The sequence below is a fragment of the Nannospalax galili genome, unplaced genomic scaffold, assembly GCF_000622305.1.
Source record: "Nannospalax galili isolate Female #2095 unplaced genomic scaffold, S.galili_v1.0 scaffold206, whole genome shotgun sequence".
In the NCBI taxonomy this organism is placed as follows: domain Eukaryota; kingdom Metazoa; phylum Chordata; class Mammalia; order Rodentia; family Spalacidae; genus Nannospalax; species Nannospalax galili.
Window position 1 is genome coordinate 6,397,035 of NW_008358101.1, and position 18,911 is coordinate 6,415,945.

At 35.7% G+C, this 18,911-nt stretch overlaps 1 protein-coding gene and 1 non-coding gene across 13 annotated transcripts in view; both read left to right on the plus strand.

Moving 5' to 3' along the window:
- The window catches only part of Fam135a (family with sequence similarity 135 member A), a 99,995-nt gene that overhangs the window by 38,043 nt on the left and 43,041 nt on the right, over positions 1–18,911 (plus strand). For 6 of the 12 annotated variants that reach the window (XM_017795164.2, XM_029557805.1, XM_029557803.1 and 3 more), the window contains 7 exons: positions 4,309–4,448; positions 4,554–4,624; positions 5,932–6,105; positions 9,761–9,887; positions 10,538–10,691; positions 14,514–14,591; positions 17,810–17,859. In XM_017795164.2, the coding sequence (XP_017650653.1) occupies positions 4,309–4,448; positions 4,554–4,624; positions 5,932–6,105; positions 9,761–9,887; positions 10,538–10,691; positions 14,514–14,591; positions 17,810–17,859 (794 nt within the window). The remainder of the gene's footprint in view (positions 1–4,308; positions 4,449–4,553; positions 4,625–5,931; positions 6,106–9,760; positions 9,888–10,537; positions 10,692–14,513; positions 14,592–17,809; positions 17,860–18,911) is intronic. The other 6 variants (XM_008856282.2, XM_029557806.1, XM_029557807.1 and 3 more) reach the window with 1 other exon arrangement.
- LOC115068142 lies at positions 3,763–3,890 on the plus strand. Its single transcript, XR_003847519.1, has one exon. It is a non-coding gene; the product is annotated as a small nucleolar RNA SNORA28 (small nucleolar RNA).

Below are 18,911 nucleotides of genomic sequence, written 5' to 3' on the forward strand. Positions count from 1 at the left end.
TTATGTCATGAATAACCAAAGTTAATAGAGATTGAAGGCTAAGATTAGGAAAATTTGTAAAATAATCACCTAGAAATGTGAGTTTAAAATGGATTTACAAGGGCTGGAGAGATGGCTCAGCAATTAAGAGTATGATGTCCAGACAGGCAAATAAGTGTTTTGAGGGCTGGAGAGATAACTCAGCAGTTAAGAGCACCAGCTGCACTCACAGAAGATCTAAGTTCAGTTCCTGGCACCCACATGGCAGCTCACAACCACTTGTAACTCCAGTTCCAGGAGCTCCAGTGCCATCTTCTAGCCTTCATGTGAACCTGCACATACATGGTGCACATACAGATAAGTAAGCACACATGCATGTGCACATACACAAATAAAAATAAGTAAATTTAAAAAAATGAATTCAGAAATCAGTATGGTTGCTAGGTAGTACTAAGGGCCCACTTGAGCTTAACAGTCATGATTTTAAAATATAGCCAGTCCAAATAGTTGTGTATTGTTCCCCAAGCATATTTGGCTTGTGTGGATCAGGTAGAGAGCTGGACTTAGTAAAATTAAAATTTATTCAAGCTAGTTTGTCAAAGCAAGAGTAATATATACTATCAATAGGATATTTATTTGATGATTGGTTAGTTGATTGGTTGTTTTTGCTTTTGTTTTTATGTGTGACAGGGTCTCATTAAGTTGCCTGGACTAGACTGGAATTATCAGTCCTCCTACCTGAGACTTGGGAGTAGCTAGGATTCTTATTTCTGGGCCCTCTTAATAGGGTGTATGCATATAAGAGGATGTAACAACAGTGAGTCCAGATTTAAAATGAGTAAGGAGGAAAGTGAGGACATGAAAGCAGACCGATCATGAGAAGGATCAAGATCATGGTAATGACTTTTACAGTGTAGACAAGTGACTTTCTCTTAACCTTTACTTAACCTTGCAACCTAAAAGGTAATCTTGAGTTCCCCTTGTGACCTGGGCATTTGACCTTAATGCCTCCAGAACCTTCCTGGACGTAGAATAATGTATGGGTGTGTATGTGGCGAATAACAAAAACACAGATTTTTTTATGGAAACAAATTATTCCATCTGTGCCATAAGCAATAGATAGGATTCAGTTGATGACATCTGTTTATGATGGTGTGTGTGGTAGTCTAGGGATCAGAAAGGCCAAAATTCTCTGACAAGGTAAGAATCTCATATTTACTTTCCCATTTCATGCTAGATATTACAAGGTTTCAGTGAAACAAAGAAAGGGCACTAGAGCAGAATTCCAAGAGAATTCAGAAGGAACTTGTTCTCAGCAGTTCGGGTCTACTCTTGGTTTTAAAATAGATGCTCAGAGTCAGGCTGTTTTTATTAAGGTAGAACTGTATTGTGGTGTCACTTAGTAAGTGCTGCAGTGGAATTTGTTCCTAAGTGGGGGTCAAAGGATTGTTAGACTTGTGCTATTTGAGGAGGTAAGCTGGAAAGATAAAGAGAGCAGAGGAAGTTGATTGTATAGCAGAGTTGCAGTCAAAGTTAATACAGAAACCTAGGGAATGGACCATAGGAATGTGGAGCCAAGGAGGGCTGTAAGGCGAGAACAGGTAAAAAGGAAAGACAGAGTTAGGGACTGCAGGGTTTATCTGTGTCACTATCAGGAGTCATGGCTAAAGTAGTTTTGGAGAGAACTTCCTGAATTAAGAAGTAAAACTTTCAATAATTAGGGCTTACAGGAGCTTGGAGACTGCAAGAAGGAATGAGGTGGTCAGTGGTACTGTGCAATCTAGTGACTTGATGCTCAGAGTTGTTAGTAAAGCTGTTTTTAAAGAGAGACGATGTCTCAAAGCATCAGTAAGGAACACGGTGATAAAAGGAGTGTAGGAGGGGGATGGAAAGATAGCTCAATTTGTAAATTTCATGCCATGTAAACATGAGGACTTGAGTTTGGATCCCTAGCACCCACATAAAAAAGTGGGCCTGGCAGCACACATCTGTAAATCCAGCAGTGGGGAGGCAGAGACAGGAATTCCCGGTGCTCACTGGCTAGCTAGTGTGGCTGAATTGGTGAGCTCCAGGTTCAGTGAGAGAGACCCTGTCCCCCAAAATAACGTGGGGAGCAACTGAGAAAGACACCCAACACCAACCTCTGACTCCATGCACAACCCCATCGCTATCCCCCTTGTGTTCACACATGAACACTTACACACGCATACACTATACATACCAGAGGAAGGAATGAAAGGAGAAAAAACAGCCCGTTTGAGAGAGCAGCAGCATCACTGGGAAGAGCAGTCGGGAAGCATTTGCTTCTTGAGGCAACAAATTCTAGGTAGCATTATCTGATGGCTTCACACAGAATCTTTTTATTGAGGAAATTTCTTCCCCATGTCAGTTCTCTATATCATTCAAAACTGAGTTTTGTGCTATCCAGTTTCACTGTAAATGTATATTCCAAAACATTTCAAAACAATAGAAAAGTTGATAATGCATTATAAAAATCATTTGTGTGTTTTTTGTTTTTTAATGGATGTCTGTCCAGGCATGTGCAAGCACGCACATGCCATGGTCCACATGTGGCAGTCAGGAAAACTTGCAGGAGTTGGTTCTTTCTCCCAAGGTTCTGGGGATTGGGTTCACGTTGTCAGGCTTGCACAGCAAGTGCTTTTTTCCCAGTGACATATCTTTCTGGCCTAAAACATTTTTTCTGAAGCACTGAAGAGTGCTACGCCAATATGTGAACCATTTCAGAGGAATTTAATTTGTCAGGATATGTACTTAATTTCACTGCAGGAACCTACTTCCCATTTACCTTTAGCTGATTTTCTCTTTTGATCAGCCCTTCCTATGTCCCTGTCACTGTTTCTTCTTTCCCATGATGCTGTTTTTGTACTGTGCACCTTCACAAATAAAGCCCACTCACTCTCATGTGTTTTTCTCAATCTTTCTCACTTTGTTGAAGCACCAACTCCCTCAAGTTGCCCTCTACACGTGCACCATGACACATGTGCATGCATGCACACACACACAATAAAAATAAATTAAATAAATAAATGTAATTTTTAAAAAAGAAGTGCATAGGACTGATCTGGAAAGTCCCAGATATAAACTTCCATTGTTTTCTTCCCTTAAAACTGGTATGCATTGCCACAACACACACACCCAAACTATATATAACAATTTACAGTATTATAAATCAGAGAAGTTCACCAAGGTTCTATGTCCAGAGTTTTTATTGGTATACTGTGAGGTAGGTACAGTTAATTGGATCATTCCCAACATGCCTCAAATCTCTAGTCTCCTCCCCTGCCTAAATAATTGGCTTATTTTGTGTGCCTGAAAGCCCAGTTTTCTAATCACATGATTTGTCTTCATGGTGGTATGGGAGCCACATCCTGGGCCATCTCCTTAGCATAAAATATCTGGGTTCATAGGAGGTTTAGAGTCTACTTCCCAGAAACTGGGGAAATGTTTTTTTATTCCTAGTGTTTAATGTTTATGTTCTAGTAACAAAGACAAATAGCAGCTAAACTTTTAGCTCTTTAGCTTTGGTAATCTAAATTGCTCTTTTTCTATGTTATATAGATCAGTTAGTCAACCCAAAATATCTACTCTGATATTGCATCACTTACCTTTCAGATTAAGAAAAATCCTTCCCAGCACAGGAAGGAGGCACAGGCAGGCCGATGTCTGTAAGGGAGTGGCCAGCCTGGTCTATATAGTAAGTTCCAGGCTAGCTGGGGCTGCAGGGGGAAACCCTGTCTTAAAAAAAAAAGGAAAGTCCTTTGCTAGCAATACTCTATAGCATATGAACAATACTGTCTGATGCAATTTGAGCTCTATAGCAAGAAAATCTCACCTATTCCGGTGTGTTCTCTTCCCCCATGAGACAACCCGTTATTATAGGCTCAAACAATGTTTTTTCTTTTTCTTTCTTTTTTTTTTTTTTTTTTTTTTGTCTTTTTGAGACAGGGTCTCCCTGTAGCCCCAGCTGCCTTGAACTCACTTTGTGGACCAGGGTGGCCTTGAACTCACAGAGATCTGCCTGCTTCTGCTTCCCGAGTGCTGGTATTACAGGCATGCACCATCACACCCAGCTCAAACAATTTTTTTTTAATGCTTTGTAGCAGTTTTAATAATGATTGTACTATATTTATCTATGAAATTTTTTCACAGAAATTAATAAGCTTACAGAAGCTTTTAATGTGTCTATAGTAAGTGGTAATGATGATGTAGTGATGTAATCAAAATTATAGTATTTTAAAGTTAAAGTATCAGTGTTCAATTACTTGGATTATTTGGCCTTGTCAGTTAGTTCCGTATCTCTCTGTTTAGGTATGACATTAGCCTTTCCAGCTTCAGTTCACGATGCTCTGCTTTGCAGTAAAACATTTCAAATCCTATATAAAAATGAAGAAGTTGTTTTAAATGATGTCATGATCTTCAAAGTTAAAATGTTGTTGGATGAAAGGAAGGTAAATAACTCTTTATATCTATTTAGATAAATATTTTTGTAAAGCTTTGGTGCATATTTGTAACTTTATAAATATTTGAAAAGCATCTTATAAATTTCTCTTTAGATTGAAGAAACCCTTGAGGAAATAAATTTTCTATTATCCTTGGATCTGCATTTCACAGACGGAGATTATTCGTAAGTAGGCTATTCAATTAAAAAAAATCTTTACACACTCATGACTTTGTTAAGTAACCCATTTTCTTTTGGGAGCCACTACTCCCTATCTATTTTTTTTCTTGAGAATGATTAGGTCTTCTCTTCAGTGCCCCTGCTGATCCCAAAGAGCTCCAGGTAGCAAATCAGACAAGATGAAAAATAGGAAAGGCTTCCCTAGACTCCAGAAGTGTACAGCTGCTGGAGCACCACCCCAAGCACTTATGTGAACTGCACTCACTTCCATTGCTCACTGGGGAGTCTGTCTTGGCATAAGTTGTGCCTTCTTTAGGCAGGTTTTGATAGTACTCTGAGAATGATCAAGACTAATGACTTAACAGCTGTTTTCCTAATCTCTTGTGGAAGTTTCAGAAATAATGGATACCCTGAACTTACCCATATGCCTGGGCATACAGTCATGTATTTTGGTGGCAAATTGTGCTTTTATTCATTTAAGACAAGAATCAGAAACCCATTAACAATTTTATTTTTTGAGAGCTTTTTCTCCCCTTATTTCAGACAAGTTTTAAAAATACTTGTTGAAAAGCTGTGCATGAATTGAGACTCTAGTAATAAGTAGTCACAGTGCTGAAAGGTCTGCTTTTGGTAGCCTCTTCTCCATAATGGGGGAGTAGTCATTTTATATATAGTAACTATTGTTCCTCTTGACACTTTTAAAACACAAGTCATAATAATTAAGAAGATTAAGCTCAACCGAATAGGTGATACGTTAGCTGTGGTATTTCTATTGTATGCGTGGTTATTTGGATGGAATTTTCCTGTTTTAGGTTTTTTTTGTATGTATAAATGTAGTAACATACTATAATACAAACATATTTCCTGAATAAACAGTGGTTTACTTACAAGATAGGGGCTCGCCAAGCAGCATTTAATAAAATTTTTTGCAGTAGAAATAATTTGACAGACCTTTTAGGGTTTATTACAGTAGGATTTGGCCTGTGCTATGCAGCAGCCTTGTAAGAAGCAGAATTCTGTGGGGAATAAAGTTTAAGGTGATTATTAATTACTGGGCTAAAAGAAAGAGCTTATTGTTATAAATGGTAGTGGAAAACAGCCCATATCATGTATTGATAGAGAGTGGTGAGTAGAATATGATTATTTTCTAGTTACATTTTCATATTATTACTTATTAAAATTGGATACCTTCAAAATGACTCTCATTCTGTTTTTAAAAGAATAAGTCTGTTTTGATAGTTTTAACTAATTTATAAAATATTAGCCTTTACTAAATATTCCATAATTACATGAAAATTTATTGCTTTTTATAGGGCAGATGATCTGAACACCTTACAACTAATAAGTAGTCGAACATTGAAGCTGCACTTTAGCCTCTCTAGAGGACTTCATCATCATGTTAATGTTATGTTTGATTATTTCCACCTTTCTGTTGTATCTGTTACAGTCCATGCATCACTGGTTGCATTACACCAGCCACTTATAAGGTAAATTTAGCTAAGACCCTGGTCCTTAATAATGTAATGTGTTTGTTTTTTATACTGAAAACATATACTCTGATAAAGATAACTGAAATAGATAATTATTTCTCATAATTATTGAGAAATATTTTCACTTTTTGCTAATCTAATAATAAACAACACAGTTCAAAGCCTGGGATCACTAGTATTGATAACATTTTTATTCAAATATATGGAGTAAATGGAATGATTTTGTAATTTAAATGAGTTGACTGAGTGAAAAGAATGCAATACAAAAATAACCATGTAGCATTATTTACTCCATCTGGTTTTCTGTACAGCACTGTAGTCTCACTCATTCTCTGTAGAACAGTATATGAGTGCATTCTTAGCCTTCTTTGTCTCTTTACTGGATGGTCGCTTGTTTCTTTTAACTCTGCCATATACTCATATTAATTTCTAAGTTATTAAACAATTTTGTGGATTTTTACTAAGCCTTTTTAAGTTATGTCATAATATGGTTTTAATTTTAGAACGTGTAATATTGTGATAATACATTCACTGGGTAATTTTTTTTTTACTACTTCCATGGGGAGACCAAATTATGTTTCATCAATGTAAGGACATAATTCAGGCCCTTAGGTTCATAAGATAAATACCATCTTTGATAGTATGGGCAGGGCATAGAAACTTCAAATCAATAACCTACATAAAAATATTCCATTGACTTGATTTCTGAACTGTCTACAATTTCCAACACAAATTTATTGACAACAAGTGTTATTATGGATGTTGCTTAAGGGATACACATGATGGTAAAGCTGACATATCAGCCAAGTAAGTCAGTTTACAGAATTGCCCTCAGAATTTATGATGCAACACAATTTTGCAGATGAGCCACAAATAATAGCCTGTTCTGTCATATCTTTACATTGTTTTAAAAACCATAATTGAGAACACCTCCATTATGTTGTTCTTTATTCTCTTAGATAAAGATCATGTTGCCTAGTTATTTTAGGGCACAGAGCCAGGGATAAGCTACTCCTACTTACCTTGCCTTCCTCATTCTATAATAAGACTATGTATCTGCTTGTTTTGCCAGTGTTGTCTTGCCTTTGGGGCCATTTTTGAGAAGTTGTGCTCAGCTTCCATGAGTCTTTTTTCCTTAATTTTTTAGTTTCATGTATTAATTATGTAATAATGCATCTCATTATGACACCTTCACACATAAAGTATTTTTTTTATTATATTCACTTCCGTTAACTTTATTTCCCTTCCACTCCCACTACTACTTTTCTTCCCAGCCCAGGCCCCTATTTTCTCCTCTCTCCCTCTCTTCTCTCTCTTTCTCTCTATCTCTCTCTCTCTCTCTCTCTCTCTCTCTCTCTCTCTCTCTCTCTCTGTAGGTAGGTAGTAGGTAGGTAGATAGGTAGGTATGCACACATGTATACACACTGTAGGGTTTCGTACATGATCCTGGTTGAGAGATTATCTGCAACTCTGGAGCTGGAGAGATGGCTCAGCAGCTAAGAGCACCTCTGTTCTTTGAGAGAAACCAAATTCAGTTCCCATCACCCAACTGGGCAGCTCACAACGGTCTGTAACTCCATTTCCATGGGGACCCAATGCCCTTTTCTGGCCTCCAGGCACCTGCACACATGTACACATATACACATATATGTAAATAAAAATAAAATCAAAATTTTAAATAAATAATACAACTCAAATCAACTATTTAAAGTTAATAGGCTTAGGATTTCTTTCTTTGCTTGTTTTTAAAACTAGCCTATTATGGGAGCTTGTGAGATTGTTCAGTGGTAAAGATACTTCCCACCAAGCCTGACAACCTCAGTTTGATCCCTGAGACTCATGTGGTAGAAGGAACTGACTCCCACAAGTTGTCCTCTGACTTACACACATGCACTACAGCATACATACATACACATACACACACAGAGATAAAACATGTATAAAAATTTGTAATGGCCTCTTCCAAACTGAGAAGAAGAATCCATGGTTAGCATGCTTGCTGTGAGAGCATGAGTTTGACCCCCCAGTACCCATGTAAAAGCTGGATGTGGCAGCACACATGTTGCCCCAGTGCTGGAGTAAGGGCAGAGAAAGATGGATTCCAGTAAAGCCACCCAGTGTAGCCAAATGGCACACTCCACGTACAGTGAGAGACTCATTCTCAAAAAAATAGGTGGAGAATGACTGAGGAATACAACCAACATCATCCTCTGGCTTACACACACACACATCCATATATACATACATACACTGCCTTGAACTTGTGATCCTTTTGCCTCAGCTTGTGTAGTAGCTGGGATTATAGACCTGCACCTGGCCCAGCTTGATTTTTAAACATTCAAAAAGAAATATGCTTCTTACTCTCTGGAATTCATAGGCTGTTCATTATAATGTTAATTCTAGCAGAAGTTGTTCATACAATAAGTGACGCAAGTGCTGCTTTGAAGCACGGTCCTAATTAAAGAAATTTTTATAAGAAATAGATCAACTAGATTTAGTAATTTTGCTTTTCTATATTGAAGGGGAAGTTCTTTAAGCATTCACATATGATTAATTGTGTGCGTGCATGCGTGTGTGTGTGTATGTGTGTGTTCACATCTGTTGACCAGAAGTTTATGTCAGATGTTCTTTTATCAATTGCTCTCCACCCTGTGTTTTGATGAGGCCTCTCCCTGAACCTGGAACTTGCCAATTAATTGGACTACACTGACTAGACAGCAAGCCTCAGATATCTACCTGTCTCTACCTCCCCAGTGCTGGAATTACAGGCCTGGCTCTCCCTCTCCCTCTGCCTCTCCCCGACCTCCTCCCTCTCCCCCTCCCCTCCCCCTCCCTCTCCCTCTGCCTCGCCCCGACCTCCTCCCTCTCCCCCTCCCCTCCCCCTCCCTCTCCCTCTGCCTCGCCCCGACCTCCTCCCTCTCCCCCTCCCCTCCCCCTCCCTCTCCCTCTGCCTCGCCCCGACCTCCTCCCTCTCCCCCTCCCCTCCCCCTCCCTCTCCCTCTGCCTCGCCCCGACCTCCTCCCTCTCCCCCTCCCCTCCCCCTCCCTCTCCCTCCCTCCCTCCCTCTCTCTCTCTCTCTCTCTCTCTCTCTCTGCCCACACATGCGCATGTGCTGAGAATCTAAACTGAGGGCCTCATCCTTGTGCAGCAGGCACTTCATTGACCGAGCCGTCTACTAGTCCTGATTGTTAACGTTTTTGGTAGCTAGGTCTAACATTTCACAAATTAAAGCTTGGCTCTCATCTGTCACATACTTACTCTGGATCCCACTCAGTTTTGTTTTGTCTTTCTAGAATCCTTTGAGACTTCTTGATGCTCTAAAATTAAGTGGCCTTGTCAACTACTGGGGAGTGTAATTCAGTTGGTAGAGCACTTGCCTGGCATGGTCAGAGCTTGCTTGGCATGTGTAAGGCCCTGGGTTTAATGCCCAGTAGTACCTCAAGAAGAGTCAGAGGCAGTTTGAAGTATCTAGCCTTAATTTCTTTAATATTCCTTGCATTTTCCATCATTCCAAATTATTGAAAGAAAATTTAAGAATATTTTAGAACTTTTGTCATATAACTTTTATATATTTTGTAATATTATCTTTTGTAAAAATCTCACATTAAAGTAGACTGCTAAGACAATAATAACGTGGTGCCTGTTCCTCCAGCTTTCCTCGCCCTGTGAAGACCACTTGGTTAAACAGAAATGCACCAGCACAGAACAAAGATTCTGCAATTCCCACTCTGGAAAGTGTAGTCTTTGGTATTAACTACACAAAACAATTATCACCAGATGTAAGAACTGAATATGTACATAAATATTTTCCTTTTATTTTGCCTTGATTTAAAAAAAATGTTTTGGACTATTTTATCTGTTAATGAATGTAATATTTCTTTGATAAAGTATTTGAGTTCAACAGTGTACAGATCTAATCAAATATGATCGTAACAAATTGGTTATTTATTATGAAAGTCAGCCTTTTATTTTAAAACTTTACCACATTCAGTGAATAGAGGTATCTGACAGCCAGTGTCCTTTGTAAACTTGTTACTGTCACCCACCTTTGCAAATATTAGAAACATTCCAAAGCCTTTAGAGAAGAATGGCCAGAATTGAGGCCCAACTTAGATTAGTAAAAGCATAACTTTTAGTATAGAGAAGAGAGTTCATGTTCTCCATGCAGTGCCTCTTGATCAAAATGTATTGGCAGCCTCATCTTACTAAAAAGTCATAATTTAATCAATTATGACAGATTGCTGTGGTCACATTTAATGTGTTTAAATTACATGAACAACTCAAGATACTGCTGAATTTCTTACACATTTTAGAATAACTGTAAATGGCAACTGAAAGGTTTGTTTTTTTCTTACTTTTTCAAGGTGTAAAGTGTCACACATGTTGACTTTCGCTTACTAACACTGCGTTCCCACTATTCCTGTCTTAGGGCTGTAGCTTCCTCGTTGCGGAGTCCTTCCTGCATCATGCCTACCGTTTTCATTATACACTTTGTGCCACTTTGCTACTAGCCTTCAAGGGTTTGCACAACTACTTCATTACGGTAACAGAAGAGATTCCCTCTTGTCAGAAACTAGAACTGGGTATGTGACAACAGACCTGCCCTATAGCTCATGTTCTTCCCTCTTCTCTCGCTCATCACCAGCTTTGCCACAGCTTTTCTCTGTCATGTGCTTGACTCTTCTCTCTCAACTGTTTTTTCAAACCCTTAATAATCACTTTCTGAAATTTAAAATTTGTGTTAGAATGTTGAGAAATAACTTCTTTGTCCAAAGATTAAAATGATTCTTTTGATAGACTTTTTAAAATAACAGGTCACATGTCAATATACTGTTCCTCTTTAAGTTTAATCAAGCAGTGTGCTAGAAAGTGTAGTTATCTGCAGAATCAAGGGATGTCGGTTAAACCCCTACTTCTCTTCAGTAGCCTAAGCAGATTATAGATACGTAGACCAGTTTTATAGACATTAGATTTTAAGTTGTCTGGATCTCTATTTCTTTTCCTGTTACTTTAAGGAATAGTAGCATTACTCAGTACTTTTAACATTTTGAATATTACTTAGATAGTTTAGAAAAATAGATCAGTTTTTTCCAAGACCTTTTTGGCAGATTCATAAATCTGATTTTCAAATATTAGTTCATAAGAAGGACATTTAATTACTTATCCAAAATGATTTATTTTTATCATTTGTTCCAATAGGAACAATTTTTAATTTTTTACTTAGTCACTGTTCTTTATTTCTTTTTCCTCAAGGATTTCAGTATATTAACAGTACATTCTCTAAAATAGTCACTTATGTGTTTGAAGTTATGGAACAAGAAATTGTAAGGGTTTGTACCCTGCTTCAATGATGTTATGAAAGAATGCTAGATAGTGAACACTACCTGGCAGTTTGCTGCAGTGGGCTGGATAAACTGTGTGATTCTATCAGTTTAGGTTACACTTCTTTCACTTGATAAGACATAGGTATCACTAAGTGAACTGCTGATTTGATTCAGTAATCTCAAAGAGTAACAGGAACACAAGAGGAAAATGTATTTACTTGCCTTAGTTATTTTGATCATGCAAAAATGGTAGTATGGAAAAGAAAAGCTTTTCATTTTTTTTTGAGACAGAGTCTCTATAGCCCCAGCTGGCCTGGAACTTACTATGTAGGCCAGGCTAGCCCAAGATTCATCTGCCTCTGCCTCATGAGTGCTGATATTAAAGGCATGCGCCACCTTGCCCGGACCAGGATTATTATTTTTTGAAATACTCTTTTGTTCTTGCATTTCAAGTACTTAGTCTCCCTCTATCCCTTCAGAAAATTTCATAGGAGACTACTACTTCAGATCTAAGTGGTGATGTTCAGAGATTGAAAACATTTTTCTTTTAAATTTTATGTGTATGTATATATTGCCTGCGTGTAGGTAAGTGCACCCAATGCCCACAGAGGACAGAAGAGGCTGTCAGATCCCCTGGAACTGGAATTACGGACAGTTGTTAGCTGCCATGTGGGTGCTGGGATTCAAACCCGGGTCTTCTGGAAGAACAACCAGTGTTCTTAACCGCTGAGCCATCTCTCCAGCCCCCTGAAAACATTTTTTTACAAAATAAAGCTAATTTAGGCTTCAGTAAAAGCAAAAAATATATTATAAATATTTTCAATATAACTTAGGACTCAAAACATTTTTGTAGGAAAATTATAAATTTTGGTGGGTTTAGTGACCATACTGTAAAATTCTGAAACCACAGTATTAATGAAGGATAGAATGTGTCAGAAAGAAGGATTTATGAAAAGCAGTAATCACAGTTTAAAAAGTGGGCTAGGTATATAGCTCAGTGTGGGAAGGCTCACCTAGTATGTGTGAGCCCCTTCATTCCATTCCATTACTGCCATTAAGATTAAGAAACAGCTTAAACCATGTATGTTGATGATGTTTTTACAAGACAAAGTATGAAATGCTATACTAGAATTCACAGAGGGTTTTTTTGTTTTGTTCTGTTTTTTGGTTTTGTTTTTTTTTTTTTGCATGTGTGCATTTGAGAGTGGTTGTTTCACTTGCCCACTTTGTAACACTAAATGGTTTAGATTCTTTGGGTAACCAGCTGAAAGGAAATCAGGTGTTCTGCATGATGAATCAGAAACTGAGAATAAGGATGCCCAAAAGCCAGAAGGTGTACAGATGATCTAGGAATGACATCTCTTTGCAACATCCTTGGCCTTTTTAAAGTATCTGCTATGTTGGGCACAGTGCAGGTGCAGAGGATATGATGACTCTTGGTCTTTAAAGAACTTTTGCCAACTCCTCGTCCTCTCTCCTCCCAGCAGCAGTTTCAATAAATTAGCTCATCACTAAGATGAGCAGGAGACACACAGCAAAGCAACACCTCTTCAGGTTTTGATAGATGAAGTAGGTATAAATACCTGTGTAAACATGTCCATCTGCATGCAGTAGTCAAGTATACTTAACATGTAATATTTGTAGGTGAAAATACACATGACCTACATTTTAAGTAAGGAAAAATATTTCTCAAAAATTAGGAAATAACATTTATCAGCAAATTTCAATTGGTAATTTAAAAAAACATTTCTTGTCAAATAGATTATTTGGTGTTAGCATTTTTTATTTTATTAATCTAACTCAGCTTAATAACTCAGTTAGTCACAATATTTTCAATTTTGTTTCAAGTAAAGATAACTGTTATGTTTTATAACTGGACTTATAGGTGTATTACATAAAACTTTATAATTAAAAAAGCCCTTATTTAATTTCATGAGTTAGTTATTAAATGAATAATAATGTTATTCCAAATTACTTGCTTTAAAATATTAGAAAGCAAAGTTCTAAAGTAATCCTACATTTTAGAAATGTAAGTATTAGAACATAAGATTATAATACATTGTACATATACTTACTAAGAATTCATTTATTGAATGAATGAATGAATGAATGGGTAAAATACACATTGCAGTTTTTAAACAGCATGTTTCCTAGGAATTTTTTTTAATTAAGACTCATCTTCAGTAAATATTTATTGGTAATACTTTGTATCATTAAGCTTTACTATTTATATTTTCTTTTCTCTTTATTGTGATTTTTAGTTTACTCCTGAGTATATCCTCTAGAAGAATATCCAAAAATACTTTTAACTATTCAAAATAAAAATGGTTCTTTCATATTCTGAACTTACCAACATTTCTCATCCTGATAAAATTGAATTATAGACACTAACATATTTCCATGGTATATGATGTACTATTTAATAAATACCATTATAATCATTAGTTTTAATAATGGGATATAAAGTAACTCCTGTAGAGAATTTAGTCTATTTCCCCTCTATCATTTAACATTGTTTTAAATGTTTTCAAGTAAGTGTGGAGTTAAAATTCTTAAACTCCATGATGCTTTGAAAACTTTAAATTCTGTTCCCTCTTTTAAAATAAAACTTGAATTCCTTTCTGCTCTTTTGCCCCCTTCTTTTCTCCTAGATAAATGATGTACATTTTTTTGAGGATGTGTCATTAACATTGGTTGAATTCAAAGAGCTCTACTAAAAAGGAGTTCAAAAAATGAGTCAGAACATACGGAGTCTAGGTTTTGACAAGTCAAAACACCCATCTGATCCTCACATCTGCACTTGTAAAGCAGGGAGCTGAGCAAGCTGACCTCTGAGAACCCTGCAACACTAAAATTATGAATCTAAGATGCTAAAACATAAAAATAATAATTAAGAACTATTACGTGACATTTAAATATTAAAAAGCAAAATGATTTAAACTCGAATGTACATCATTTGTAATTCTAATAAGCTAATTAACTATCAATAATAAGTCTATTATTAACACGTTGGAAAATTCAAGTAAATTTTTTTGTAAAAGGAGTATAGTAACTAGTGCTGTGTGCAATCCTTATAACTAGCCAAGGCCAACATGCAGGTCCTTTATGAACGCCTCCTCAGAAGAAAACAGCCAAGAACCCAGAATGACACCTGTGTAGGTATGTTTACAAATAGGTGAATTGAATGATCCCTTTTAATTAAACTTTTGCTTTAAGATAGTGTCAGATTTTGTAAATGTACATATTAAGATAGTATATTCACCCTTTAAGAACTTAATTTATATAATCAGTTTGGCTTGTAGATAAATTTGTGTTAATTTGTAATATTGAATTTCTTAAAAGTAAAAATAATAATTCGAAGATTTCTTTAGCTTTTCCCATATTTTTAGTTTTTATAAAGAACACTTTTTCAAAACCATCTATATTACCAGAATTTGCTGATTGAATAATTGTCTTAAATTTCCTTAAAGTACTTTTGTCTTTGGATAGGCCTAATGATTAATAAAATGTGATTTAAAAGCTAAAGCTAAATTTTATGTAGGGATAAAAAGATAAACATCCTCAGTATTTGGTGTTGTAGTTTGGGTCAAATTTTATGTGTTTTTAATTATTCTAGAATTTTTTTAAAAAATGATATCAAATCCCTACTGTCTAAATGTCACACATATTAAAGGAACAATTCCTATTTCCTTTTTATTTGTATATTTCTGTGTATGTTAGACTTTTGTTCCTGCACAGCAATAGTACCTAATTTACTAACATTCTATAAACATAATCAAAGTTTTTACATGGTATTGAATAACAGATACAACTTTATTTAAATAATGGAAGGGGTTGGAGGGGTGGTTCAGTCATTAAGACCACTAACTGCTCTTGCAGAGGACCCAGGTTCGGTTCCCAGAACCCTCATGGTGGCTAACAACTATCCATAAATCCAGTTTCAGGGTAATCTGAGCATCTCCTGAAACTGGCATCCAAGGGCATTGCACACGTATGGTACACACATATGCAAAACACTCATACACATAAAATAAATAAAAACAATGGAAAACTGTAAACATTTTAAACTGAAATAAAATTACAGTATTCTCAGTTGTCTGATGAAGGGACAAAGGGAAATAAAGAAGGCAGTCTGAGTATTTCTCAGATGAAAACTGTCTCAGGAATACTTGAGCTGCTTTAGTTTTCACTAAAACCATTTAAAAAAATGTTTATCATGAAGGAAAAAAAAGCAAGGTTGAAAATTTACTTATAATGTTATATTCTCATTCTAAGTTACTATAAAATTAACAATTTCATAGCATGAAATTATGACCCTTAGTGGTATGCTTTACCACTCTTTATAGTGATTAAAATTTTATGCTTCTAATTTAATTACTGTACTGCCAGTCTGTTGGTTTATCTTGTGAGCATTCTGGCTCTGTAAAATGCTGCTTAATTAAGGCCAGTATAAAGGAAAATGGTAGATTTTGATTGGGAGGGAGGCTTGATTTAAAACAAAGGATAGAAAAATAAGTTATAAATTTGACATTTGAGTAAGTGGTCAGATTCAGAAAATAAATGTATATACACATATATTTTCACCCAGCAGCCCAATTTCTGATAATTCGTGTCACAGAAATAATGTTTTTAAAGACACATTTAAACTAACATGTACAAGTTGGTTGATTGCAGCATATTTCTCAGCAAAATACTGAAATGATACAGACCATAATTTGGGAGGAGTGGAAGAATAGGGAAAAAATTATGATACATCTATATCAAGGAATGAAAAGTGATTTTTTTTAAGTGCTTAAGAACTGAATACTACAGGGAAAACAAAATAAAATTCAGAAAACTGTATAACTCCATTTTTGCACAACATTAACCCTAAAACCTTCTATATGTATATTTGAATAATCTGGAAGAATATATTCTAGATTGTAACTTTGGACTAGTGGAAGTAAGAAATACTCTCAAAAGATAACTTGAACAAGGTAATGAGCACAGTTTTACATGTCTATTATTTATGTCATATCTTTGCTTAAAAATATAATTAAAATCAAATTTTATTTGCCTTGTTTTTAATGTTTTTGTTTGGTTTTATTTTTTTTTGTTTGATCTTTTTATTTTGCCTTTAAAAAAAAAACTAAATCCCTACTCTTATAATCAAATTTTAAAGTGAGGCAGAAATCTTAAGTGACTTTGAAATTATTTTAATTGTCAGATTTTTAAGTTAAGTAGTTAAAATTTGTTTTTACATATTCTTTAAGATGTAGCACCTGGCCGGGCATATTGGCACATGCCTTTGATCCCAGCACTCACTCAGGAGGCAGAGGCAGGCAGCCTGGTCTACATAGTGAGTTCCAGGACAGCTGGGGCTACAGGGAGACCCTGTCTCAAAAAGACCAAAAAAAATAAAAATAAAAAAGTAGTGCCCGTCCATGTAAAAGCCAGATGCAGCTACTGCTGCTGACTCCTGAGCACTGGGGTTGGGGCTGGAGACAGGAGGACCATTGGAGCCAGGCCAGCCAGTCAAGCTAAAGCATCTGGGTCAGTGAGACACTGCCTCAAAAAGTAAGGTGGGGGATGAAATGAGGGAGACAGATAATGTTGACCTTTGGTGTCTGCAACACACACACACACACACACACACACGCATGCATGCACGCACACACACACATTTTCTTTAAAGTAGCTCACTAACTGTAATAGGCATTTGGGCTCTTAGATGTAAACATTAGAAAAACATCAAAACTTTCAAAGGTTTCTTTTATTTTCTGAGGTGGGATATGTAACTTACCAAGACTAATGAATTTCTTATGTCACAGGAAAAGAGAGTGAGTGATGTGAAAGTAGATACTGGCATACAGAATTTAACACAGGGTTTGCTGCTGATTGTTTTGGTTCTGGAATACAATATTGGAAGCCACTGATTTTTCTGACATTGAAATGGTTGGTGTAGTCAGTGAGCTAATGAACAAATTCCAGCATGTTACAGGATGTACTTTTGCCTTTGTGGGAACTCAAATTTTAGTTACATTTTTCTAGTTAACAAAAATAAGAATATTTAAAGATTATATTTGAGACCTTCATGTAATTTCTTCCCTTTAAAAATAGCCAATAAATCTTTATGCTGTTAGTTTCAGTATTTCCTTATAAGTAATACCATTTTAATTATAAATTATGAAGCCCTTTATAAATGGTTAGAACATACCTAAGTAAATCAGAATTATAATAGAAAAATGCCTTAATTTAAGAGTATCTTATAGAAAATTGAGCTTGTTAAAATAAATTTGGAATTAATTTTTTATCGAAAAGGATTTTGACTTTTTAAATATAATTTCAGTTTTCAAATTTAACACTGAAATATTTCCTTTGCTTTTTACCCCTTTTAGATAAAATGGATGTAGAGGCTCGTCTTGCTGAACTGTGTGAAGAAGTTAAAGTATGTGGTTGTTTAAAAGTTCTCATTAAGTTAATTTCTGCTTCCTATTCTAAATATCTTGTTTAAGAAAACAATGTAGTGATTCCTAAGGCAATCAAAGTAATTAATTGCAAGATGACCCTATAGCCCCTCTCTCAGGCAAAGAGAAAGGAAAGTTTTATACATAGGTCTAGACTGTAGTAAGGCCGGAATTGCTTCTACTTAAACATACACTGTACTAGGGTATATACATGCACACACACCAAACATACACTATACTAGGCTATATATACACACACAAACACTATACCAGGATATATACATACGCACACACACACACACACACACACACACACACACTGAACATACACTATACTAGGATACATATATACACACACACATACATAAACACATGTGCATGCATACATAAATATGTTTTATTACTCATGCTCTTTATTTACTCTCAAATTCTCCTTCTAAACTCCATTAAAGCCATTCTTGGGACAATAATATTGCAGGTTTTTATGTTATACTTTAATCTCTGTTCTTAAGAAGGACATGGAAAATGTGTTAGTTTCTTTGTAATATATTTATTAAATCACTTCCTAGTGATTTCATACATTTACAAAAATCGCATCTTTAGATTTGGATATATTAATAAATCCTTATTCATCACACATTTTGACTCTGCTTCCATTCCAAAATTCTGGATTTTTAAATATTTTCTGAATTCACCCAGAAATTCTGAGGGCTTTTTTTTTTTTTTTTTTTAATGGAGTCCTGTTACTCCTCATTCATTCAATTTCTAACTCAGCAAATACTTTTGGGTTCTTACTATGTACCAGTAGCTAGAGGCACAAAAGCAAATGGTACATAATCATATTTCCTTTTATTTTTACTGATTTTGCTTAACTTTTTTGTTGCCTCTCAGGATAGATAAATGGAAATTTGATTTGGATGAAGGAAGAAAAGCCTGTTGAATTATAGACTTCAAGAAGTGAAAAATAATATAATACTATATGTATAACATTTGGGGATATGTATTTTTAAACTAATATATATTTTAATATGAA